At 44.7% G+C, this 25,126-nt stretch overlaps 3 protein-coding genes and 1 long non-coding RNA gene across 8 annotated transcripts in view; 2 read left to right on the top strand and 2 right to left on the bottom strand.

The window, feature by feature from the left end:
• Positions 1-10,127, bottom strand: part of GPBP1L1 (GC-rich promoter binding protein 1 like 1) — a 31,960-nt gene extending 21,833 nt beyond the window's left edge. Inside the window, exon 1 of the mRNA XM_068691132.1 lies at positions 9,970-10,127. The gene's annotated coding sequence lies outside the window, so the exon portion shown is untranslated. The remainder of the gene's footprint in view (positions 1-9,969) is intronic.
• A 196-nt stretch (positions 10,128-10,323) lies between these two features.
• On the top strand, positions 10,324-13,439 carry TMEM69 (transmembrane protein 69). Its single transcript, XM_068691133.1, has 2 exons — positions 10,324-10,611; positions 11,209-13,439. Exons 1-2 carry the CDS (start codon positions 10,567-10,569, stop codon positions 11,938-11,940), a joined length of 777 nt encoding a protein of 258 aa, XP_068547234.1. The 5' UTR covers positions 10,324-10,566; the 3' UTR covers positions 11,941-13,439.
• Positions 13,440-14,003: 564 nt separating this feature from the next.
• Positions 14,004-21,677, bottom strand: IPP (intracisternal A particle-promoted polypeptide). Of its 2 annotated transcripts, none has more exons than XM_068691130.1 (8): positions 21,369-21,677; positions 20,827-21,279; positions 20,358-20,513; positions 19,373-19,540; positions 17,936-18,073; positions 17,525-17,647; positions 16,651-16,871; positions 14,004-15,789 (listed from the first exon to the last, which is right to left on the bottom strand). In XM_068691130.1, exons 1-8 carry the CDS (start codon positions 21,664-21,666, stop codon positions 15,565-15,567), a joined length of 1,782 nt encoding a protein of 593 aa, XP_068547231.1. In that variant the 5' UTR covers positions 21,667-21,677; the 3' UTR covers positions 14,004-15,564. The 2 variants fall into 2 exon arrangements, with proteins under 2 accessions (XP_068547231.1, XP_068547232.1); XM_068691131.1 differs by having other exon boundaries at positions 20,827-21,258.
• A 36-nt stretch (positions 21,678-21,713) lies between these two features.
• The window catches only part of LOC137860642 (uncharacterized), a 31,128-nt gene continuing 27,715 nt past the window's right edge, over positions 21,714-25,126 (top strand). The window contains exons 1-2 of one of the 4 annotated variants that reach the window (XR_011099118.1): positions 21,714-21,849; positions 24,719-24,833. This is a non-coding gene — a long non-coding RNA (uncharacterized lncRNA). Of the gene's footprint in view, positions 21,850-21,906; positions 24,834-25,126 lie in introns of those variants that run through there. The other 3 variants (XR_011099117.1, XR_011099116.1, XR_011099115.1) reach the window with 3 other exon arrangements.

Raw genomic sequence — 25,126 nt, 5'->3', positions numbered from 1 at the left:
CTTAAAAGTAAAGATTTGTTTTTCTAACTGGCCATCTTTATAAACTCAACTGGGATTTCAGCAATATTCCTAAAGATCAGATGTCAGCTGGGTTGCAAAAGCATTCAGAAAAATTAGTGAACAATTTAATGGGCGCATAAGGCAGAACAGAATTTACTTCCCTCATCACTTTTCTTTCTGTGCAGCTCTTTTCGTTTTTAAATCAAGCAGATATGCCTGAACACACACAACAGAGCTTTCTACTTTGCAGCTCTGCAGAGTGGAGTGTCATTTAACAGGTGTATGCTGGTTTGTGGCAAAGAATTAATTCCCTGTGTTTTCACCAGAATACGACAGGTCTTGATTCACGCACTACATGCACAGAAAGAGCAAGTCACAGCCTGCAGCCCAACCTAGGAGGAGTCCAAAGCATGCTTCTGATTTCCTAAAGGATGTCAAAAAAACATGACATTTCATTATCCTGTTCTCCCCGCAAAAAATACAAACCAAAACAAACTAAAAAACCAACCCCAGAACATGCCTTGGTATTATGAGAAGCATTTCATTTAATAGGATAATCATATTTGTGCACATAGCCCTTTTAGAATAACGTAATTATAAATCTTGATTCAACCTCGCACATATTATTAGGCCTTCCTATAAAAGACAACTGCAGCATTACTAGTTCAATAGTTGTCATAACAACTGTTGAGCTGAGTCTTCTCAAGCTGAGATCATTTATCTGCAGATAATGGCAGGTTCACCTACATAAAGTATCTGCAAAACAAACTTTCTTTCATTTTGCTTTCAGGATCCATTAATACAATTGTCTAGACACACCTTCGGTCTGTCTCACTCCTGAAATCCGGCTGTGTTTTCAGAGGACAAATGTGGATGATCCAGAAGGACACGTACTGCGGGTAGTGCTCACAAGCCCGAGGTGGTGTGTGCCAGAGGAACTCCAACTCCGATCTGCCCCTCTTACTCGTCCCTGTCCTATCATAGCTAGACCCCTAACAGCTTAATACAACTGCCATTTGCATCTGAGTACTTAAAAATACCGTGAAAAGTGTTGTTAGAAATGTATCTGGCTGCTGAAAAAATCTACTACCTAAAAACGCCCAGCACTCTCATTGGATTTTATAGGATTATGGAAATCTAAGCCCATTACAACACTAAATGACGAATTAAAATGTTCATTGTGTATCAAAAAATCTTCCCGAGTACTCACAGATATTAATGGATTTTGTGAAAACGATTAGTGAAAGATTAACACCTTATTTTTCACGTTAAAGCAAATTAATCCATCCTGCAGAATCATCAAAACTGTTTTGTGTTCCAGAAACAGCACTGCAGATGCATCCATTCCCAGATGGAAACACGCCAGCAGCTTGTCCCTGCAAAAGTTTTTCCAGAGTAACAGGTAAGGGGTGGGGGAAAATCACCAACTGTTATGGGTCTGAACACTTCCGCAAATCCGATGACTAACTTTAGCAAAGTGAAACCAGGTTAAGAAAGGTCCACGTGGCCATAGATATACCCTCAAACTCTGCTGTAGTGACAGTCCTCCCCCAGTGCCCTGTGCAGTACTGTTTGACAAACACCCCCTCCATTTACCTGCTTGCTTCCATTTCTCAAAGGTCACACCGACCAAATCCTACCTCCCTCAAAGTTCCTCGGATACACACATCCATCCAGCCACATACCTTGCAAAGCCTTTAACGACCTGGTCTCGTGAATACTTACAGATACTTTAGAACACAGTGAGGTCTGGTGAAAGGAGATGATTTCTTTCTTTCTGAACAACAATTGAAGACACAAGGACATACAGGAGTACCACAATCAAATCACAGAGAAAAAGATTTCCCGGACAAGAGCCTGCAAGCTCATCTGTGAAAGCAAGTTGTATTTTGCACAAAAGCCCAACACATGTTTTGGAAAAGCTGGCTTCTGGGGAACCTTGACAATAGCCTGTGCAAGATAAGGCTCAGAACCCCAGCGAGCAAGTGTGAACCTGCAACTTGGCATTTGCAACTGAATCATTCCAGGGGGTTTTGAAGAGTTCATTCTGAGCACAAAGATAGCGCTATGTTAAACATGCAAGAAACAGGAGACTCAACATCTTGTAAGCACAGAATGGGAGAGCATGGACTTTCTAGATACGGTGCCCACAAACAATTACTCCCAGAGCTTTGATACCATACACCCACTGAAAATACCATCATCCCTTACAGGCCTCTCCTGTGCCACTTGAGTCTACTGCCTTTCAATGCCCCCTTAGCAGCCTGTGGTAGTTATGTAGGATTGGTAGTTATGAGAACTGTTGTATTTACCTGAAATACTAAAACCTGCTCACTGCTGTCCCCTACTGCAAGGAACAGGATGCCAGGTATTGCACACGCCTCTATTAAGCAAGTGTATACATTGGCACTACTGATAAGAAACAACACCCCGCCCCCCTTAATTTAAAGGGCGTTAAATAGTGTTTAAATGTGAACAATGTTCTGAACTTTCCAGCAGTTTTAGCACTTTGTGAAGTGAGGTATTTTAAAACCTGGAGAAGGCATTCTGCTAGTTTTAATCAATTCCAAAGACCTATTTAGCTCTTCAAGAGTAGAGAATCAGAAATCTGTTCTGCAGTGCACTTTGATCTACAGAGCTTTGGAAAGCATGCGAGGTCAAGGCAGGGCTCTGCTCTGCCCTGAACCTTCCGAAGCACAACGCCTTGTCACGGCTGCCTCTAAAGGTATGGCCATCCCCTCTAAAACCTCACAATAGATCGAGTGAAATGCCAACGCAGAGCACATCTGCGTGGCCTGCCCAAAGCCTTCCTGACCCAAGTCACTTCCACGTCTTAGCAGCATGCACCAGGATAATGTTCCCCATCATAAGGAAAGAATGGCAAGTATGTAATTACTGGCTTATCCCAGCTGCACACTGCGTACCTCCTGCCTACCTGTCTTCCGGAGATGGAGGCTGTAAGCAGAAATGAAACCAAGTTCTCCTGTACCTTAAAAAAAAAAATAGGATGAGTGTTTCCCACTAAAGGGGACCCAGTACTTTTACAACCCAGTATTTTACTGTTGTTGTTATTACTACTACAGGACATTTACATTGAAATCTATTCATTTCGGAGCTGAGGAAAACGTATTTCCTTTGTTAAAGATTATTAAATACAACCAGACTATACCAAACATTTGTTTCAAGGCAAAACAGACTATAGATCTAGTAGAGAAGCACAATCTGCATTCCAGATGAAGGATAAGAAAAGAAGGCATGCCACTCACAAACTGAAAAAGAAAAAAGGAATCAACAAACCAGAGAAGGACATCCAGAAGTAAAAGGCCGTTCTCTCAAAAACTGTAGGACTACTTCCCCTCAATACCATTACCCCAGCCCTAGGAGAGCCGTACTACCAAGTGGGCCAGGCAGTGCATTCCAGCTCTCGTTACTTCCTGCCCTACACTGTGGGTCTAATCATACCATCTCCACCCCTCCCTCTGGTTGGATTACTTCCAAGCTATTTTACATCAAGTCCAGGACAATATGAAGAAATCCAATATTTATTCATCTGTGACTACGACATGACAAAGACACGTTCACTCAGCACCTCCCAGCATGTGTACAACACCTGCGTTACAGTTTGTGGGGTTTACACTCGGCTATCGTTTGCCTTCCACCGGCTTAACATTTTCAGCACCCTCTCTGATAAAGAAAATACCAAACATCGATGCAGAAATGTCACTGAAAACAGTCCAGTTTAAAACAAGGCCTACACATCTGAAATAAATCGCATGAATAAATATCCCACTTGTTTGGTCTTGGCCTCGAAAACACAAAAGGAGAAGGAGTGATCCCTAACCTTGTGATGAGATGATTTGCTGCAGCTGGCAGAGATATCCTCTTAGGATGTTCGGGCTGTTTTGCTGGAGCTCTGTGATCTAGGCAGAGAAGCTCTGAGAGACATTCAGCAAAATAAATCAAGGAGTTATGGACAACACATTGCCCAGTGGGTTTGAACTTTGTCTTTAATGTGGAGAATTCCTGTCTCAGTACACTGCAGGTACAGCGTGCAAGTTAAGAGTTAAACAATGTCATTTTCCTGTCCTAGTGTCCTACGATAAACTAGGGAATACTAGGAAAACATCTGGAAAAAAAACCTTGAGAGGTTTCATAGATCATTCCCTTCTCCTGAGATTTAAAAGACCTTAGTTCTACCCTCTCCCATCAGATGACTTTGAAAATAAATTAAGCAACGTCCCCCAAAAGAATTTGTACAGTCATCTTCAGTCTGCAGAGGTCCAAAAATTGATCCTACAATGTCTCAATAAACATCAGCAAAACAAGTTTGTTATCAGTGGGCTGGAATCCATTATGCAGGTATTCATACCTCCACTGGCATATTTTGGGGAGCTGTAAATCATGAACGATTACCATATCAGCACCCTCCAAGTGTATCTCTACAATCTGTTTTGGTTATTCCTATGGTTTGAAAGCCTGTCCCCGCACCCAGTGGCTAACCTAAATATCTGTGGTTGCCATTTCAGCCCCCAGCTGCTTCTCCTACTCACCACAGATAGGGCAAGCTGACGAAACTCTGCAGCTACCTTTGAAAACATCTTTCTCCAGATCAGGACTTCACTGTTCCCTGACTTAAAGGCGATCCTAATAGTTTTTTTAGGGGAAGCTGGGAAGACCACAGACTACCCCATATCCTAACACTGCTTGGCAGCAGATTTTTTGGATGTTAACAGTACATTCTGGGATCAAACATAGCCACATTTTCCAAAAACAAACAAAAAATGCCACAATCGCTCCAGTTTTATTGCTGAAGCTATAAGCTTTTAGGTTCAAAGTACTGAAGACGATAAAAACTAACGTGACCCAGCTACCAAGCCTGACAGCTTGCAGACAGTGCCAGGATGTCAGAGCTGGCTCCCACTTGCACCTGCAGGTAACTTGAAGCTGTTTTATAGGTTACCTCCTGATGTCTGATGAAACACAAGTTGTACAGAACCATTCCAGAGCTAAACAATCTCATTTTTCAACCTTCATGCAGGGGATATCTTTCCAGACCTTATCATCTTCTTTACAGACCCTTTTACCTAGCCATAACTTACTCAGAGCATGACAATATCATGAACTGAACAAGGCACATTCAGCTGGAAACCTACCATTCCCCAGCAGAATGGGAAAACTGCTTCATTACCATATTTACAACTCTTTTACATATTCCAGTATGACAAGTGAATTTTCGCAGCAGCGGTGCTGCTGATTCATGACGATTTAGGAAGCACTACAACCCCCAGATACTCTCTCACAGAACTGCTGCCTAGCCAGCTGTGAATTCTGTGTAAAGTAATATTCCTAAACACAATTTGAATCCCATCTACACTAAAATGCATTGTATAGATTTCACATCACTTGAATTTGTCACGAGCATACAATCCGTGTGTTTAGTAAGGGCATTATCTCAACCCACAGAAGTGAAAACACCAAAGGCTTTGTGACCCAGGAGAGACTCTGCTCTGAATGCTCGTCTTTTGTCCCTCCATGACGAGGAGAAGTTGACCATACCCACGTCCTGCCTGTTTCTAAACGTTGTGAGTGGACGCGCTCCACCCCTTTTCAGTGCTCTGCAACTTTTCCCCTCCCTGCAGGCTCTCGGTTCCCTAAATGCTGTAGGACACACTCCATCAGGCCCAGCCAATCTGAAGACATTTAAGTCATCTGTAAGCTTTTTCTCTGCTTAAAAAGAGTTCAAAGTAGAGGAAGGTTTTCCAGTACAGAAAGTGAAGATCATAATAAATTCAACATTTGCAGGGTAACAGAGTTGCCCCACCGAGTTTTTAAAGAGGAGCATCAAAGGCCTTTTCAGACCACCTCATGTGAATACTGATTAATCCCTCGATGACGGATGGGGCACTGCAACACAATGGCAAAGCACTCCTTTCTGCTGAGAGGCCGGAGACTTGCAGTAAGCTTTGCCATAAGTGCACCAGCAACTCTGTGGAGAACAATAATCTCCGTGCCCATCATAACACCACACACCTCCACGGCAGGCTCAGCCCTTTATTTACAAGGGAGTTTGTCATCCTTCTTGTGCGATGAGCAAGTTCCAGAGCACAATGGTCACTGTCACATGCTCCCTGTGCTGCAACTATGGCCTGAGATCCACAGCGATCCAGGAACACAGCCTGTGCCACGCTAAGCCTCTGTCCCCTGTCAGTCCTTCTTGGCCATGCCATTATCCCCCAACACTGCCTACCTGAACACAGAATAGATGTTCAAAAGAGATTTCCATGGGAAGTTCCTTCAAAATACTTTACTTCTTCCTAAAACCAAAGACTTGAATTAAAGGCAACATCATAAACACACACTAGGTGCACGTACCTTTGCTTACTGAGAGCCACCAACATCACACCATGAAGCTGAAATGCTGCTTTTAAGGTGGAAGATAAGGCTACAATACCACCAAATTTGAAGAGATCACAAGAGTCAAGGAAGGAACCAAGGGAAAAAAGAAAAAAAAGGAAGAAAAATAGGCTAGCATTTTTTGCTGGAATGACCCTAAGTCCTAGAACTTCGGTAGCTCTGGGTGAGCCCCCTAGAGTACAAGAGCCCCGGAGGCACAAGGTCACACACTGCAAAAAAAAATGGTTTTGATCATCACTTACTGTATAAAACCTCAGTTATGTCTGGATGCACTGGTTCAAAGGATTTTTGTTAAGCCAGACCTTGGGAGTGCAACTATTTCAGATTAGTCATTTTAGGGAACTGCATACAGCAACACTTTACAAAGTCTTTTTGCTGCCTAATTACAGAAAGGTCTAAGAAGTATAAAGTATTAAAATTCTTCTCTTTGCCAGACACTTTTGAAGCCCAGCTAGAGGTGGCAGGAACTGAAAAAAGTTAAGCACGCTTTAATCAAAAAATTCCAATTTAGGGTAACACAGCCCGATTGCTAAAATATATGATTAATTTAACCAACAGACTTCCCTTCCTGCTTGCTGTTGTGCTAATGGCCTTGACTCAACCGAAATTTTTTAGGTCTGCACACTGTTTGCACACCATGCATGGGATGGTGGGTGCTTAGCTGCTATCAGTCTCTATCTAAATCCACTCCCAAAAATGTAAATTTATCTCCTGACCATACAATAACTCATTACAGTTTGGCACATTTTAACAGGAACACACCACCTTGCAGAGCACAAGTTAAACAACACCCTGGCATTCGTGAAGGATTCTGAGCAGAACCACGTTTCTGCCAACTTCGCTGCCTTGCATCAAATCTGACAAGTGAGGAGAAGCCGCGCTTCCACTGCCTGTACGGAAACGAAAGACCCGTACTGCCGAGCTGCTATCGTGGTCACTACAGAAGCCACACTGCCAGAGCTACTTACACTGCAGAGCAAAACCTAAACCACCCCTGCCTCATCAAAAAAGCCTTTAATTCCAAATAAATTCGAAAAAAAATCCCAAAGAAACTCCCCGCTACACAGATTGCCTCACCAAGTGCAGAACTCAGTAACTGTGACCTTGCTCTGTTTAAGTTACAGCAACAACCGCCCCGTGTTTGTGTTTTTCCAAAGCCAAGAAAAAGCTGTACCCATGCACGAAGCAGCAGCGTTCTGCTGGAGAGGTGCTTCATGTTTTAGCTCTGCTTAACATAACCAGCTCTTTTCCAATCTGCTCAGGCAAATGAATAAAGCATGCCCTGAAGTACTCTTCACAACCAAACCAATTCAGCAGCCACATAGCTAACTTCAAACATCCTGTAACAAAACATTAAAGCAAAACAGCTACTTCTAACTCTTGATTCAATAGTTTTTGTTCAATAAAGTTTTTTTTTCTTTAGTGAAGACAAGAACTTCACTGACATCCCACACTGAGAAAACTCACAGATCCAACCACAGTATTTTTCTTTATTAAAAAAATCCACACTCCTTGAAATGTTTTCAGCATTTTGTAAAAATGCTAGCAAAGATTATTTTTCTTTAGTGACTTGATTTGCTGGTTTAAAAGATGAAAATCAGGAGGCACTAACACCAAGTACAAAGCACTCACATCTGTGAGCCAAGGTGACCGTAACCTGCAAAAACATTCTCAAAGTAACATGTTTTTTCTAGTAACTCACAAAGCGTCCACTTACACTTGGCTTGTGATACTTATAACATCTGCATGCTCCTCTTTCTTATTTCAGAGACATTTGTAGAAAAAAAAAGGGACTTTTTTTTTAAATGCCATCTGTTCCCTGCATATTTTCACTTCAAGTCCTAGTATAATATCTACAATGGAAACTTCTGTGTCACATAGGATTAAGACTACAAACCAGATGTATAAAATATGCAGAGGTTGTGCTTCCTTACAAATAGCTGTAAAAAACAAACGAGAAAACTATCACCTAAAGCTTTTCCGTTCTAAACACAAAACTTTAAAAAGTTATTTTATGGTAGTTTTCTCTAGAAATGCTCTGAACTAATGCAAAAGGAAAAACCGCCCTTCAGAAATTCAGTAATTTTATTTCCTCTTTCCAGGGCTCCACACCTGCTTCTTTCCTGAGTCAGAGACTGGAAGTTTGGAACGCCAGACTCCAAATGCACGAGCACAGGGAACCTTTCGCTCGAAATACCACCCGTATATTCATTCACGAAGTAACATTTGCACAAAGCCTTTTTCATAAACACCTCAGCTCTTTACAGCAGCAACATAACTCCCCGGCAAACTCATCCGTGATGGCTCTCCAATTATCTCAGGTGTTTTCTCACCTCCGTGCCTCCCGCCCCCTCTGCTGTTTACATACCTCACGCAGCCACTTCCAACCTTCCCGAATATTATCGGCATTACTAACACTTGTGTCACTCGCACCTTGGGGGCTGGGAAGGAAACGCTGACTTACCTGGTCGCGTTAACATAAAACGATTTTGCAGCAGCGCTTTTAAAAGCTTCTGCCATCGCTTACAAGGATTTCAACAGCGATTGCTCGGCTAGAGCCGTTTACGAACTCCCGGCTCGTACAGACAGCACGGAACTGCTGAAGTTGCTCCAATATAGTTCGTTATTAAACCGAACTCAGTTTAAAGCCTTAAATAAATGTCTGGAAAGCCAGGTGAGAGCGCAGCTGGTCTAACCGAGCCTAAACACTGCTGTTTACGTGAAACCACCAGGACTTCAGGCTACCTGGGCGCGCAGCAGCCTCCCAGAAATAACTTTGAGGGCGGAATATGGGAAGCAAAGCCCCCTCCTGCTCGCTGCTGGCACCTGACGCCTTCCCCAGCCCGCAGCGAGCCGGGGACACCCGGCCCGGGCTGCCCGGAGCACGAGGTGGCTGCACGCAGCCGGGAGGGGGACAGGGACACACAAACCCCATCCGCCAACCCTACAGGAATCCCGTGGACAGCCCGATGACCCCATGTTGTTTTTTTTTTCCCTCCCCCCCCTCCAAGCACGGCTCGCCCAGTTTCGTTTCCAACTCGCCACCACCACAGCCCGGGGCGCTCCGCCCCGCAGCAAGCCCCGAGCCCGGCCCCACGGGGACTTTACCCCCCCCATAACCCCCCCCTGAGCCCCACAACCCCACAGCCCCCTCACAGCCAGCCGGGACCCACCCCCTCAGCACGGCCCGGTGAGGGGGGGGGGGGGGGAACGGCCACAGGCCAGGGACGTGTCAGGCGCCGCAAACTTTCCGGCCGAGCAGGAAACAATAACCACGGAGCCTCGGCCCTGCCCTAGCCCTGCCCGGCGGGGAGCTGAGGGCCGGGGGACGGAGCCCAGCGGGGTCCCGGAGCCGCCCCCCCCCCCCCCCTCCTCCCGCCTCACCTCACCTCCGGCCCGCTCCCCGCCACCTCCCGGCCCACGGGAGGCCGAGCCCGGCCCGCTCCGAGGGGGGGCGCGGAGGGGTCGGGCAAGGGCTGGGGGAAGAAACCGGGGGTGTGAGGGGTTGGTGGGGGCGGTGGGAGGAGGGGGGGGTCGGGCTGGCGGCGCACTCACCGGCCGGGCCCCTCTCGCTGCCTGCTGCGGCCCCAGAACCATAACAAAGCTCTGCCCAAAATGGCTGCCCGGCCCTGCCCGGCCGGGGGCCGGAGGGGGCGGGGCTTCACGGAGCGAGGGGGCGTGGCCAGCGAGGCGGAAGGGACACGCCCACTCCCCCCCCCCCCCCTCCCGGCTCCTCCGCTGGCCGCGCTTTGAGAGCCTCCCGCCGCTCCCAGCGGGGAACTACGAGCCCCGCAATGCACCGCGGCCGCGCGGCATGCTGGGGGGTGTAGTCCCCGCCCGCCGCGGGTGTGGACAAAATGGCGGCCTCCCCCTCCCCCTCCTCCTCCTCCTCCTCCCCCTCCTCCTCCTCCTCCGCCTCCTCCTCCGCCTCCCTCCCTGCCACGCACGGCTCGGGCCCGTCCCCGCCCGGCGGAACCAAGCGCCCCGCGCCCGCTGCCGGCCGGAGCCGAGCCCCGTTGGAGCGGGAGATCCCGCAGGATATCCGGCGGCTGAAGCGGGGCGTGAGGGATGGGGCAGCGCCTGAGGGGCGGCTTCCACAACGGCCGTCGGCTTCAGCGGGCCCCGCTCCTGTAGGGTCTCCACAGAACAGCCATGTTTCGCCTCACGCAGCGCTGCTGCTTCCACACGCCCTTCGGGGTAAGTTTCTGAAGCTTGCTGTGCTCTGTTTTTAAAATAGCGAAGCGCCTGGCTGGACCGCTGGGGAAAAATGTGACTTACAAGTTGGAGTAGCCAGGTGTTTGTCAGGTTTTCCGAGCAAATTCCTAATTTTTAGGATGGCTCTGGCCAAAGTTAACTGTTTGAAAATAAAATTTTTGTGTCTAAATTCTCCTGTTCTTGTTACAGAGTAGTGAAGAGATGGTAGCAATTCTCTGTGGTCACATTGTCCTATTTCTGCAATCATTTCATATTCTTTTCCGAAAAGGCCTACTACATGTTAAATTAAAAATGCTTAAAGATGCTTCTGTGGGTGGAAAAATAAGTGGATATACAAACTTTTCACTTTGAGTAAGGTCTGCGTGCTCACAGCAAAGGGCCTAGTTGCTCTTTGTCAGCTACTTGTGCAAGCTGTGGCAGCTTCATCTGTTAAATTAAAAATGTTTGAAAGCCAGGAGGAAGGGCAGCTGTGATGTGCTCTGAACAGGAAAAGTACTCAGCACAGTATTTCTTAGATACTAACTGTAGTTGTATATTGTGTATATCGTAAGGTGTTCAGAACAAATTTTATAATTGCAGCTCCAGAAGTTAACCGGTCCCAGACTCCTACTGCATGGGAAGAATAAGACAACTCGCTCTTCTCCTAGCCTCTTTCCACAGAGGGATGCTTGTCTTCTCTCCAGATGTCCAAGCCTCAGCAGAGCATCAGTGTACGCAGTCAAGCTCCAGGCTTTTCACACCTCTCTTCCTCTCCTAAAGAAAAAGCCCCCCCAAGAATCTGAGACCCAAGAGTTGGGCCGGTTTCGACAAAGTATGAAATCACTGAAGGATTCTCCAAAGCCAGCCCTTTACTTAAGCCTGGCGGGGCTGATTCCGTTTGTTTCTGTGCCGCTGTCGATGGTCATCCAAGGGACCTACTACCCAGAGCTGGCGTTCGCTCAGCTTACCTACGGTGCTGTCATCGTCTCTTTCCTAGGAGGAATGAGGTGGGGGTTTGCTGTCCCGGAAAACAGCCCAGCTAAGCCAGACTGGATGAACCTGGCTAACAGTATGGTGCCTCCTCTAATTGCCTGGCAAGCCTTGCTTTTTAAAGATATCACTGATGGTGCAATAATGCTGGTAATGGGCTTAGGGATAGCACTGCATTATGACCTTTCCCTTCTTCCTACTTATCCTAGTTGGTTTAAAGGACTGAGAATAGTGGCAACGCTGGTGGCGGCATTATCACTGTTAGCTACTGTAGCACTGAAAGCTCACTCAGAGAAGAACCTAATCATCAGCAGAAATGGATGGCAGGACCCAAAACAATAAAGAGGGAAAAGCTGTTTATCTGCTAATAAGGTATTTGTATGGAGGTCCAGGGAAAGTAAAGACTTAATTATGCTTATGTCATAAAATGGCATTAATCGAGATGCTTATTTTGAAGCAAGTAAGTTCATAGCAAATTAGGAAGGAAGGATTGCAAATACTGATCATTTCCAAGGCAGGCATGAATCTGCTGTTGCCTGTAGAACAAAGCATCACTCTTCAGTGAGGTAAGATGTCACTGTCATACGAATTTAATATGGAGATTCATGTAATACAGGTATGAAGTGCTCTATTCTGAATGATTAAAGTACCTGGTTTAACTATAACATGTGCTAATGTTCTGTGGCAGGGAGAACACCCATAGAGTCATAAATGTGTTCCAAACAAGGTGAATGAAGTAAGTTTAGCATTTAAAGAAATGCAATTGTGCAGAAATACACCTTCAATTTCTACTTTGTGGAAATACAAGAAAAAAGAGAGACGAAACTTCCCTACCTTATTTCAGCTGAGATGTTTTAAATGCTGTGTGACTGAGCACTAGTCAGGTAAGAAGGGATATGCAAGGCACAGGCAAGGTTTGTTTGCAGTGGCAAGTCAAGGTCAGCATTTCCCTAAAATGTCATTCAGATGCTGTGATTTAGTAGGGACAGCTAGAGGGGAAAATTACCTTCAAGCACCACAAGAGATGAAAGGTGAGCTTACTACTTAAAGGAGAGCTGGCCCTTCTGTTTCTAGATTTTGTTTGGACTGAGGGTTACTTAAGTGAGGAAGCTGCACGCAGTCTTGAAGAACCATCGTATTCCTCCTGTCAGGTGATGCTTGGTATGATACGATACAAGGACTCTTGCTAGCACTAAGGGATCAGCCGATAAAATTGACAAAAGTTTGCTTGTCTTCCCTCCTCAACTCCAGTTTTATTTGAACAACCTGAGCAAGTACAAACAGAATTGTACCCTGTGAACCCTTTGTGATTGACGATTATTGAAAAAGACTGCAGGAGCGTATTCTCTTCCTAACATCATTTAGGGGAAAAATCAACAGCAGGAGTCATGCTCATTTCCCTTTCCAGCTGCAGCTACCTCAAGAAGAAAAATATACTCTCAGTGAATTTATTTACTGGAGCTGTTTTATCCTACGTATTAAGTACAGTGTAAGATACAAGAAAAAAGCTGAAATGTGACATCCGTACATGCTCTTAGGACCGATTTAGTTAATCCTCATAGCTGTCTTAGAACACCCTTCTTCAGAGGTGTTCAATGAAGAATGAATCACCTACCATAACTTAAAGGTTGTCATTCTGCAAAAGAACAGTTTAAGAAACTTGCCTATCCTCAAGACAGAGATACCTGCTTATTGCTGAAAGAGCAGCTTGGTACGTGAGCATCTAACTTCCATACCCTGTTGACTTGTACATGCTAACAGCGTCATAGCCCTGAATTGGCAATACAGTTAAGTGTTCTCTGAATGTAAACAAAGTAAAAATGAGTTTGTGACTAAAAACAGTTTTTATTTTTTAGAGTATTTTTTTTTTTTAAATAGATCCAGACAAGAGTACTTACTATCTTTGGCCTGAGTCAGGGAAAGACGTGATGAATATCAGAGACCATAATCAACTGATTTCCACGCTTCACAGAAACATCATAAAATTGACCATAAAAACTGGAGAGGGTAACTTCATACTAACAGCAGATTCCCTCAAGCTACTCTAAACCAGGAAGCTTACTGAAAGGGATGAGAAGTGAACATGTAGTTCCCTTATAAAATACACTGAAGGTAATGTTTCTCAAATAGCTTGTGAAGGATCCTGAAACCTAAATAAGAAAAGTTTAAGAAATGTTACCTATCATTTGATCCCAGAGATGGCTGCACCATCGTTTTTTTTTTTTTTTTTAAAGAAAAACCCAGGAGTGTTTAACTACAGAAAGATGTTATTTGCAGCTTTAAAGTAGTCAGCATTTATAACCAGTGGAATTTCCAGTTAAAATAAAATAACCTAGTAGGTGGAAGTAGCAACAATACAACAGTGATTACAATAGGAAAGCACCCTATTCAAGAACATTCCACACTAAGTTACAAAAATGCATTTTATTATGAAAAACTGTTTAAAACAAGCTTAAACTTGAAAGACAATAGACACACCTAAGAAATCATTTTGAAACAAAACACATACAAAATTGAGTGATCTGAGAAACAAATACTCTCTCTAGCATGTTTTAGTCTGGCAAGCTCCCAGCTCTGTGTTAGAATGTAACACAGATTGATTCTTAAAGTACCTGAAACAGTCACTCTGGAGGCTTTGCTCGTATATTAATTTGTTAATTGCACAAACGGGATATTGACTTAGACAGCATGAATGCCTCTTTGTCTCCATAGTGCAGGCTTCCTGTTTTGTAACATTCCAGTTGTGGTTTTGTGTTCTAGAGTAACACTATCAAAAGTTCAAGCAGCCTTATTTCAGTCATCTATAGCTGTGCAGACAATGCAATCGTGTTGTGCAAAAAGCAGCTTCAAGTACAATGCCCATTAGATGATTCTAGAAGTAACTCCAAACTCCTGCAAGAACTGTTCTACTAGGTGCATCCATGCTAAATGCAAACTCATTACAACAAGACACGCTGATGGCATCACTTCAATGCTAAATTCAACTAATTTTATCACAGAAAGCTCCAACCACTCAAAATTTGGAAGAGGCAGGACACAAGATATAGCAAGGATGAACACGTGCACCTTGCATGTATTCCAATGCCGAATCTTGGCATGAGTCACACAGGGTAAAACACAACTAAGGAAAAAAAAATGGGCAAGAGGCTTTCCCTAGATTTTTAGTTTCGGAGCAGTCCTAACTGCAGAACAGCTAATGTAATGAAGACCGTTTCCATTTAAAATCAAAGTTTACACACAAAAAAAAGGAGCTCTACTCTCATTGCTGACACTGAAGGAAAAAAAAACAAAACTGTGCTAAAGTAGAATGACATTATTAGAACTGCGAGGAAAACTACAGAACAGGAAATCCTCAGCCACTTGCCATCAGTTAGTGGGGTGGCAGGGAAGTAAACATCTAACCCACGTTTAATGCCCATGCCTAGTAGCAGAGGAGAGGCTCAAATGCATCTAGGTCACAAGCAGTCTTCCAAGTCTTCCCCACCTCTCATCTCTTCCTCGTTTTCTCCCAGAAAAGGACAACTAATGCTAACCAAGTAGCCAATCTGCTACTATCATCAGGTAACTCCTAGCCAACCATAGCAGCCTTCTTCTGGATTGTACGACCAGCTAAAGATGCTAACCTTAGTGCATCTTAGGGAATGAATATGATTAATGTCTCTAGCATGCTGGAATGATTTCTTCAGATTTTTTACAGGGCAAATTTGCCATTTAAGTGAACTTCATCCAATCATCAGAGACATTCCTACCTTTAACAGAGTACTTCCTGAAAGATTTTGGATAAGCCAATTTACCTTAACGGGCAAGACTTTTAATATTTCCTTTTGGCTAGGAAAAGCCCTCTCATCTAATTCTCCACTGTCTTCACTGAAGCTTCTGCTGCCAGAAGGTTTCTGGCCCATGAAACTGGAAGTCTGAGGAGACACACGTTCACGCATTCCTTGGATGAATTTTCTTCCTTGTGCTTTACAGCACAGCTACGCCTCCTTCGCAGCGGCTGGTGATCATGTTGGCAATTTCAGTCCAACTGTCCATATGCGGGTTATAAACTTCAACAGAGTCAGAGGTTACTGGAGCAGCAAAATCGTGACTGGGAGCTCGGCCTCCTGAGGCATAAAGAAATCCATTCACGGCCACAACACAGACACCAGCTCTTGGTATCTTCATTGGTGCAACTTCAACCCACTTTTCCTAATGAGAATGTGAAAGAGTCAACAAGTAGTTTTAGAGTAAGCCCCGATTCTGCTAAAAGTAGCTTTTAAAGCTTAAACGATTGAAACATATGCAAAGAACACTATGCAAACACATCACAGGCTCAAATACAGTATGTGTACAGCACGAAGAGGATCATCAATACTGTAATGACAACATTTTCACAAGCAGCCTACATCATGCTAGTTGCTAAAGAACAGATCGCTTACTGCCTACATGCAACACCCCTTCTTTTCTTCTGTCACTGCATAATGCAGTCTGTCTCCAAAAAAAAAAAAAAAAAGAGCCCCACTAGAATAATGTTCTGCTTTTAACCCTGGCTACTGTTCCAAAGAACATCGTATAAACGTGAGCAATAACAGCCAGGACTAATTTTGTGTTCAAAGTCATTTTTCACATGGTGAAACACCATTATAATTTTGCACAGTTTTGCAGCAAAGGGCAGCTCTTACTTTTTCAGAGTATTTTTTTTTCTCTCTAGTCGAAGGACTAACCATTCTACTAGGGGGAAATCCATCTCCCTACCTTAACTATACCAAGTATTTACCAAGCTACCAAATATCTGTACATGGTGAGCTTTCAGTTTCTGAAAAGCATGCATACAACCTTCAAAAACACTCCACTCTGAGTCGGATTAGCAAAATTCTGCAGACCGGTTAGGACAGACAAACCCTGAGATCACTGAAGCTTTGTTTCACTCGTACTACCAGCCAGCAGTGAAAAGGAAAACTCGAAATTTAATTTTTTATCTTTTTAAAGAAAGGAAGCAGCCTCTCTCTATAGCATCTTACACAGCGTTGATTCAATGTGCATTTCTGAAAGGAAGGGACTCTATCATACCTCTTCAAAGGAGTATCTTTCTACAGTAGCAAGAGCATCTTGAGATTCGTTCCAGCCTCCCACAGCGTAGATAGAATCGTTGAGAGCAACTACACCAAGATAGGCTCTTCGGGTACCCATGGGAGGAAGCTCAGACCAACGTTTCGATATTGGGTCATAGACTTCAACAGAACGTAGCTCTACTCCTTCATTGCTGATACCGCCAACAACATAAATCAAACCTACAGAAACAAAGTTTTTCCTCTATTAGATTTCAAAATAAAACAGTTTGAAAGACAGAAAATTATTTGCACAACACCCATTTCAGTCTGGCATTACAAATCCCAAATAAAACCCTCCACCTGTCCAGAAGGAGCATACATAAAGTCCTCAAACAAGTAGATAGGAGGATCAAGCACTAGAAGCTCTGATGAAAGCAGTCATTAATCAAGTGCAGGGTGGAGAATTCAGAAGGCTGCAATTGCTGACTAGGCTTGGATCAAACGCTTAATAAGCACATTTACAGATCAAGTATTTAGACACGGTTGTCCTAGGATAACCTGTGGCAATTCTTCAGATTGTCACAAACACAAATATGGGAAATAAATAAAAGCAATACCAGGGAGAAAATCAACTGTTAATAGATTAGCTGGATAACCATACCGACAGTCACATGGAAACTACTTTCACGAGGTAGATGGCAGAAAACAGAAAGAACTTTATAGTCTTTAATTTCTGTAGAAATAGGTACTAGAAGGACAAATAAGTGAGGCACAAGCTTGTGCAACTGACAGCTCAGGACAAGACAAGGGTAAGAAATTCCTGACTGAAACACAAAGCTTTAACATCTAACATCTCTCAGGACTGTTTCTGGACACAAGGTAACAGTACTCACCTTGCATTTCACAGCACCCAAAGTAGTAACGGGGCACAGCCATGCTTCCCACCACATCCCAACTATTTTCTTCAGGATCAAATCTTTCAATTGTATTGCCAATCTCTGCTCCAACCCAACCTCCTGCAAATGACAATAAACACGGGGAAAAATTTAATGGCATGAAGCTATGTTAGCTGCATTTTTAGACATAGCATGTCCTGCAACAGTAATTCAGAAACCAGCATGCATTCTACTAGGGAAACAAGTGATAACTGAACAGTAACTATTCCACAAATACTTGGTGTGCTAACGCTCATTTAAACAGCTCTTTTTCAAAACTTTAAAGCTGCACATTTGCAACACCATAAATGGCTGCACAAGTTCCATGAACTATCACTTAAAATAACTTCACCTAGAAAAAAAAGTTACCTAAAGCATAGATAGCACCATAGCATGTGCACACTCCCAGTCCACAACGAGGATGGTTCATGGAAGCCACAGTGGTCCACTGCTTAGTGACGGGATCATAACATTCAGTACAGTCAAAAATCATTGAGTCCTTCTCACCTGCATATGAAGAGAAAGCACAGAGACGGGAATCACAATGTTTAGCACTGCAGACACAGAAGCATTCAACTCCTTTTTAGACAATGTTAAAATACGATTTTTCTTTCAGCTAGCCAAGTAGCAAAGACTTTAATTTTATTCAGAATTGAACTGTCATGAGAAATAGCCTTCATCAATAGTTTTCTGAAACATTACTGAAAACAAAGGAGTGAACAACCACAGTACTATACACATTCTATAGCACAAATGGCAGGGTTTTCAAGACCAAAGAACGTGTTCTGTGGTGCAGAACATGCATTCTTTAACGATTGCCAGGCAGAGCTACCCGTCACATCCTTGTGCAAACGTACATAACAACATACATAACAAGCCTTTCCAGGTCAGCAGACAAGTGGACTGTCTTGTACTATTGCTTCCCATGCTGTAGGCTTCTACTAGATTACAAGTGAGGAAAGAGACGCTATTACTGGTAGTACACAAAGCCTGCAGAATACTCAACACCTCTTTGTCCATCTGAAGATGTCCACATGCTTACCAGTGAGTTGCTACACCATGAGGGAAAAGACATTCACTAAATGGCCAGCAGGAATCCTAACTCGCACACAGAGCAGCGATGGTAGAGAACCAAGGAACCCTAATTCAGTTGTTATCAAAAGTAGAAGTTATATTACATACTGCCAGCTTCCTCAATACGACTTACAGGAAAAATAGTTTTTCAAAATTCCATCTGCAATTTCTCCAGTATCCACATAACAAACAAGGTCCTATGTCTCCGAAGACCCTCAATTCAGTCGGGAAAACATCTAGAAGTGGATTTTAGACTGCATAATGTTCGGCCCATGCAATACTGCGAGTTTTTCTTTAAAGACCATTCCCAAGAATAAACTCATCTGGAACCAAAGCACACAACACTAATCCCTACTAAGTTAGTAAGTCAGTAAGGGACACTGCTTACCAATTTTCCTGGGTACTTTTTGAGTAAGCGAACCTCTGCATTTAACATTTCTTGCCTAAACATCATCAGAATGATAACAAAAATCCCATTCTGATACTGTAGCTAAGGAACAGGAATCTACTGTATGCCACCACAGGGCATACGCTACTAAAATAAGCACAATCAATTTAGCTTTCTGAAATCACTGCACAGAGGACAGCGCCTCTGATGCATACCAATTCTTCAGCAAGTTTCTCTTAGCAGTCATTTCTTTCCAGAAGTAGACAAATGCTTTGCATAGTAGGCCAGGGCCTACTATTAGCATAATGAGGATTCCCAAACCATGTGTTTGTTTCAGCTGTTACCTCCAATGGCATAGACCATTCCTCCGACAACAGCCACACCCAGCCCACTCCGGGCCTGATGGAGAGAGGACACCGTGGTCCAATAGTGGCTGAAAGTGTCAAATCGCTCCACACAGCTGAGGGCTCTGCTGTCACTCCAGCGTCCTCCTTGCAGTCGGGTGTAACCTCCTAAAAAGCAAATAGAAAGGTCATGGCTGAGTAAGAGCTTCCTGCTCAATCCCATGCTCCTATAGCTAAACCATAAACAAAACAAAACAACCACAAACAAAAAGCACAGCAGCAGCAGCCATTAGCTACTTTTGCAGGAATCAGACTTTTCCACGTTGCGTGACTCCTCCAACACACAATGGTCACCTTGTAGGTCACGTAACTTGGGCTACTGCACTTCACTGCATTGCTACTGACATGACTGTTCATGTTCTCAGTGAAATGCAGAGAGCAGCCAACAGCCTTTGGTATCTTAAGATGGTGTTACTTCCCACAGGGTGACACAAGAGTACACCCTCCCAAAACTATAGCATTGGTGAAAACTTCTAAATTACATGTATCCCATCAAACGAACCAGGAAATTCTAGACTGAGAAAACTTCAACATTCAAAAGAACAAGAAGTGCAATGAAATTGCATTTGCCAGAATGTGCTTCCAACAATGGACAAACCCTCTGCTGATTTACAACTTTCCACCCATGGCAAGTAACTTCTAAAGGCAGATCTAGGCTTTGAATAATATGTCATTATAACATGAAATGTGAATGATCCCGCTCTAATTCTAAACAGAAAGCAGGTAAGCCCTGCCCATGACAGGGGAGTTGGAATTAGATGATCTTTAAGGTGTCTTCCAACCCAAACCATTCTATGAATCTATAACATTGCTATTTTTTGTATCTTCTCATTACATAAAAATAGTCCAGTATCTCTTTCAGTACTGTAATGTGAGATACTACTTCATCATTTGTTTTACAAGGTTCAAACAGCCACATTCTAACCTACTGCATAAAGGTACTTCCTGGCTTTCCTCCGGGGACGACCTTTAGAAGCTTGCAGAAAACTGCTGACCTTGTTTTCTTTGGGAGATTTACAGACTTCACAATATTCTTTCAACAGAGTTTGTAGAGCCACACGAAGGCTGAAATCTGGAATACCTTGAGGAAAAAAGGAGATTAAAAAAGGCATGGTGAAAAGTTACAGACAGCAAGTGGTAGAAAAGTTACCACATTCTCCTCAAAACAACATCCTAATTAAGACTGCATAGTTTTGTAAGACTTTTTCAAAAGCATGTTTTTAAGTGAGCTGTGCTCATTTGTTAAAAGACATGGCTCATCTGGTATAAAGTCGATCTGTTCACTTCTCATGATATTAATCTAACAAAACCCATCACAATACAGCAGCTCTGTATTCAAGCGAGGCATGTGCTGATCAAACATCTGATATTCCTTCTTGCTTTTCCTCACTTACCTTCTATGTACTTTAAAAGCCTTTGCGCTGGCAGCAGAGGAAACCGAACAGGCTCCAGTACTTCCACCACGTACTTCCTTCTTTTCCCCAGATCCTTCAGAATCCACTGCATGGCAGCTACGAATACCTGGTACTCATCCTCGATGCTCAGGTCCTCGCTGCGCAGGATCTTCACCAGCTGCTCCTTGGTGAGCGCCAGGAACTCCTCGCCGCCCTGCACCTCCAAGAAGTGCGCGTGGATGTAGCTCTCGGTGAACTCCAGCAGGTCGTGGCAGGCGATCTGCTCGGCGAACTGGAAGAGGCCGATGCAGTTGAGCGGATCCACCTGCCCCTTGAGGAACTCGCAGCACAGCTCCACCACCTCGCTCAGCTGCAGCATGTCGGCGGCCACGATCAGCTCCTGCACGTTGTGCTCCCCGATGCTCACCACCCCTGCGGGCAGGCACAGGGCGCCTGAGCCCCGCTGTGGGACTTGTAGGGGGGGCGACGACCCCCGGCGGGAGGCCACCCCGTCCCGTCCCCATCCCCGTCCCCGTCATTACCCGTGTAGATGAAGTCCAGCAGCGTCCCGAAGATGTCCGCCTCGACGCCCGCGATGCGCACCACGTCGCGGCCGCTCTCCTTCATGCCGCCCGCCAGCAGCGCCGCGAAGTAAGGGCTGCTGGCAGCCAGCACCAGGCGGTGCACGGCGAACGCCTCCGGACCCACCTCCAGCCGCACATCGCAGAAGCTCTGCCCGGCTCGGAGCCGGTTGATCTGTGCCAGCAGCAGGCGGGCGTGCCGGTCGCAGAAGGAGCCGCTGCTGCTCCCGCTGCTCCTCACCGCCCCGGCGGCCGCCATGGCGCTGGCTGAGGCGGCGCCGCCGCCCGCAGCTCTGAGGGGCGGCCCCGGTGCATGCGCAAAATGGCGGCGGCGCCCCCCGCTCCCTCAGGGGTTGCGCTGCTCAGCGTCCCTCTCCCCCAGTGGGTCCCCGTCACTTGGCTCTCCGGAGCCTGGTTGCCCCGTGGGCTCGTTGCCTGCTCTGTGAGAAGATTTTTTGTGTGGGGTTTCATCTGCTTTGCTCACCGCTTGTAGCGCTGAAGGGCAGCAGATTTGTGCTATATTTACCTCAGGCTCGTCTTTCCCAGACAGTTTAAGGTGTGCTTGTGAGGGAAAAACATGGTAGTGCTGGGGGGAGACCACAGCTGGCACCTGCCCAGGGAATTGCTGGTCCTTAGCTCACTGACTAAAGGCACAACCAGCCTGCACACTGCTTTCTGTGTGGCATCCTGCTGTGCTTGGGCCTTCCTCTTCATGCTTCATGGATGCTTCATCACTGCACCGCGTAGTAAGTACCATGATGGTCCCTGGGGTCAGAGCTGATCCTGAGGCACGGCACGCTTCCATCTTTGTGTAATTCACTGAGTCACTGCGTGCCTGGGCACTGACTGAGGGAAGAGCAGCACAAACTGAGTTACATGCGCACAGTCAGTGGGTCTGGCAAAGCCAGCACTGATTCAGAGACAAAAGCATCCCTCCTGAGTTTTCCACAGCCATTCGAGCAACGTGACATGCAGCCAAAGCAAAAAGCAATCAGAGAGCCTCTTGGAACACTTCCATATCTATTTATTGTGAGAATGGGAAAGAAAAACATGTCTGCTTACAGTTACAATGGTCATGGCCCCTCAGGCTTTTCTCATGATTCTGCATTTCATTGTAATAACTTTTAAATGTGCTTCTAGAAGGAATCTGAACTGTGATACTCCCTGGGGCCTGTTGGTTTCTCCATTCATCAGCATTTCATTCTTGACATTAGAATGGTAAAATTACCTTTCAAGCTGGCCTTAAAAAAATACTCACAGAAAATATAGACTTAGATAGAAAAATAAGGTTTTTGCAAGCACACACAGATGGATGTGTGCTAGTATGCGGCAACGTAAATTTGGAGCTCGGCTAACAAATACTTTGAGATTTTTCTTTCATTGATGAATCGGTAAAAGAAACCAGACCCCTCTTTGCGCTGACATTTTATTCATCGGAAGTGGCCTGTGAGTAAAAGGCTTACAATTCTCCTAAATGCCAGTGGCTCAGTTGCAGGCTGATGTCAGCTGTTAGACACTTAGCCAGCACTAGGATTTCACACCATAGCGCCAAATTTGCAGACACAGAAGAGCTTTGCTGAGACTGCTGATTTTGCCCCGAAGGCCTGTCCTATACGATATTAATGTGGCTGGATGGTTCTACATCCTGAAGAGGGCACTGCTTCAGCGTATTTTTTTTATAACCCTACAGAAGCCATACAAGATGGAGCTAATGCTCCTGTATACGGTTATGTATCTCCTAAAACAAGCTGTAGATTTTCAGGAATAAATCTGAAAGTACTTTTGACAGTGTGAAATTATACTGTGTAATGAGGAGCCTTTTGATTAACACACACCAAAGAATGACAACTTATTAGAGTGAAGGAGTTAAAATGTCTTTTATTTTAATTTAATAACCCCCTAACATGATATTTGTCAATAAACCAGCTGAGTGCTGACTGACATATGGGACAGGCGACACAAAAGGCATGCTCACTGCTCCTCTGTGTGCACCACTGCCCATGCTTGCACAGAAATGCTGCCGTCACGGTACCAAGACCCCTCAGTGGGATAATCTGACAGACAAGCTACTCAGGCTTCCTCTTGAAAAAAACCTGTGCTGTGCCAGAGCACCAGGAAGGATTGCAGTCCTTCTCACGTTATCCCGCAGAGTCCTGTGGCTGCTCAGATTTCCCTGGCTGAAGGCTTCTCTGGAAAACCTTTCCAGATGCCTGGGCAGTGTTCTGCTGAGTAAGGTGCCTGTGCTCCCTCTCTCAAATCCTGCAGATGGTGCTGTCTCTACAGGATGGTACTTTCTGAACGTGCAGCAAAAATGGGTGGCTAAAAGGTATTACTTGTGTGGGTGTTGCAGTTCTCTGTCACAGGAAGGTCTTTGTTAGGTAAGATAATTATTATTTTTTCCGAACTCTGTAAAGATGGAAAGCTTTTAGTATCAAAAAACTACAAGAAAAAATAATTGATTTGAAATGTTGCCTTTCTGCCTCCAGTGAAAAGCCTCTCCATTGTACCTATAGCTTTGGGGATCATTTTGACATAGCATTCAAGCAGTATCCCCGAAGTGATCCTTATGAGGGTTGTCTGCTAAAGTGCTCTGTTGCAGAGGAGACGGGAAACTCATACCTTGGCTATTTGCAGGTATGACAAACCCTGTGGGATGTTTTGTGATAGGGAATCCCTTTCCATGCAAGTCGATCAGAATTTGCCAGGTCAAATTCCTCCCCCATTTCCAATGGGAATGAACTCTTCACTTCCTGTGCCAAACTGCAGAGTATATCTGGACTTTGTCCTCTGCACTAATCTGTTGTAATCTTTCAGTGGTATGGCCAGTTGCAATCTGCCTTTTCAGTTACTGTTTTTCAGCTGTTCTTTTGTTACCCACTGTAGCTACTACTTGTATTTTAATGTTCTTGCCCATATTTTAATGCACTTGACCTATCTGATGAGAGGTGTTGGACAGCCTCACTACAAAGGAAAGAAGCTTACTCTATGCTTTGGTGTCCAGGTCACAAAACCCTCAGAAGCGACAACCATTTTTGTTCCACTTCCTTACATTTCATGAGAACTTGAACTCAAACTTCTCCCAGGGAAGTTGCAGAAGTACAGAACCATCAAGAGTTTATGAGGAGTAGAAATACCTGTAGTGCACTAAGCTACACTTCTTACACTTCCAAAATATCTTCTCTCTGTTAAGGCCTAAATTTGCCCACGTGTCACATTTACCCTGGATGCCATTGCATGCACAGGGCAATGATGCAGATCAGCAGTCTCTGCCAATTTCTTTTATTTATTTATTTATTTATTTATTTTTTTAGAGGAGTTACCTGCTGCATGAGTCTGCTGCCTCTGGCAGGCTAAGATGGGAGAGGCTCCTGGAGTTCACTTTCATGCAACATGGACAAGCAAAGAGGCTCCCTGGCTACTCTCAAGGTATTTCTCGAAAGACAGAGTGGTGGATAACCCCTTATCACCCCCATGGGACTGGTTATCATGTTGTCTACTCACAGTCGAAAGCCTCTAATAAGCCACAGGCACTAGATTCTAATTAGATACCTGCACAAACCTGTTGTCTACTTAGGTGTACGTAGGCTTTAGTGGCTGAAGAAACTTCCCTTCAGGGTCTGGATGTTTCCCGTCTTAGTGGGAAAAGGTGTTGTGCTTTGCAGTGAAATAATGCATTGTCCAGACTTAAGCCAGATATGAGAAGACTCTCTTGGCAGGTT

Source organism: Anas acuta, chromosome 8 (assembly GCF_963932015.1).
Source record: "Anas acuta chromosome 8, bAnaAcu1.1, whole genome shotgun sequence".
In the NCBI taxonomy this organism is placed as follows: Eukaryota; Metazoa; Chordata; class Aves; order Anseriformes; family Anatidae; genus Anas; species Anas acuta.
Note: the sequence above shows the minus strand (reverse complement) of the source record. Positions and strands in the feature narration are given on the sequence as shown.

What these genes read in the sequence shown, in the direction of transcription:
- TMEM69 (XM_068691133.1), top strand. Translation starts at nt 10,567, where the DNA reads ATGTTTCGCCTCACGCAGCGCTGCTGCTTCCACACGCCCTTCGGG. An exon ending in GCTTCCACACGCCCTTCGGG is followed by an intron (nt 10,612 to 11,208) that starts GTAAGTTTCTGA and finishes TTATAATTGCAG; the next exon opens with CTCCAGAAGTTAACCGGTCC.
- IPP (XM_068691130.1), bottom strand. Translation starts at nt 21,666, where the DNA reads ATGGCGGCCGCCGGGGCGGTGAGGAGCAGCGGGAGCAGCAGCGGCTCC. An exon ending in TGGTGCTATCTATGCTTTAG is followed by an intron (nt 17,648 to 17,935) that starts GTAACTTTTTTT and finishes TGTCATTTGCAG; the next exon opens with GAGGTTGGGTTGGAGCAGAG. An exon ending in TGGGTGCTGTGAAATGCAAG is followed by an intron (nt 16,872 to 17,524) that starts GTGAGTACTGTT and finishes TTGTTTCTGTAG; the next exon opens with GTTTGATTTATGTTGTTGGC.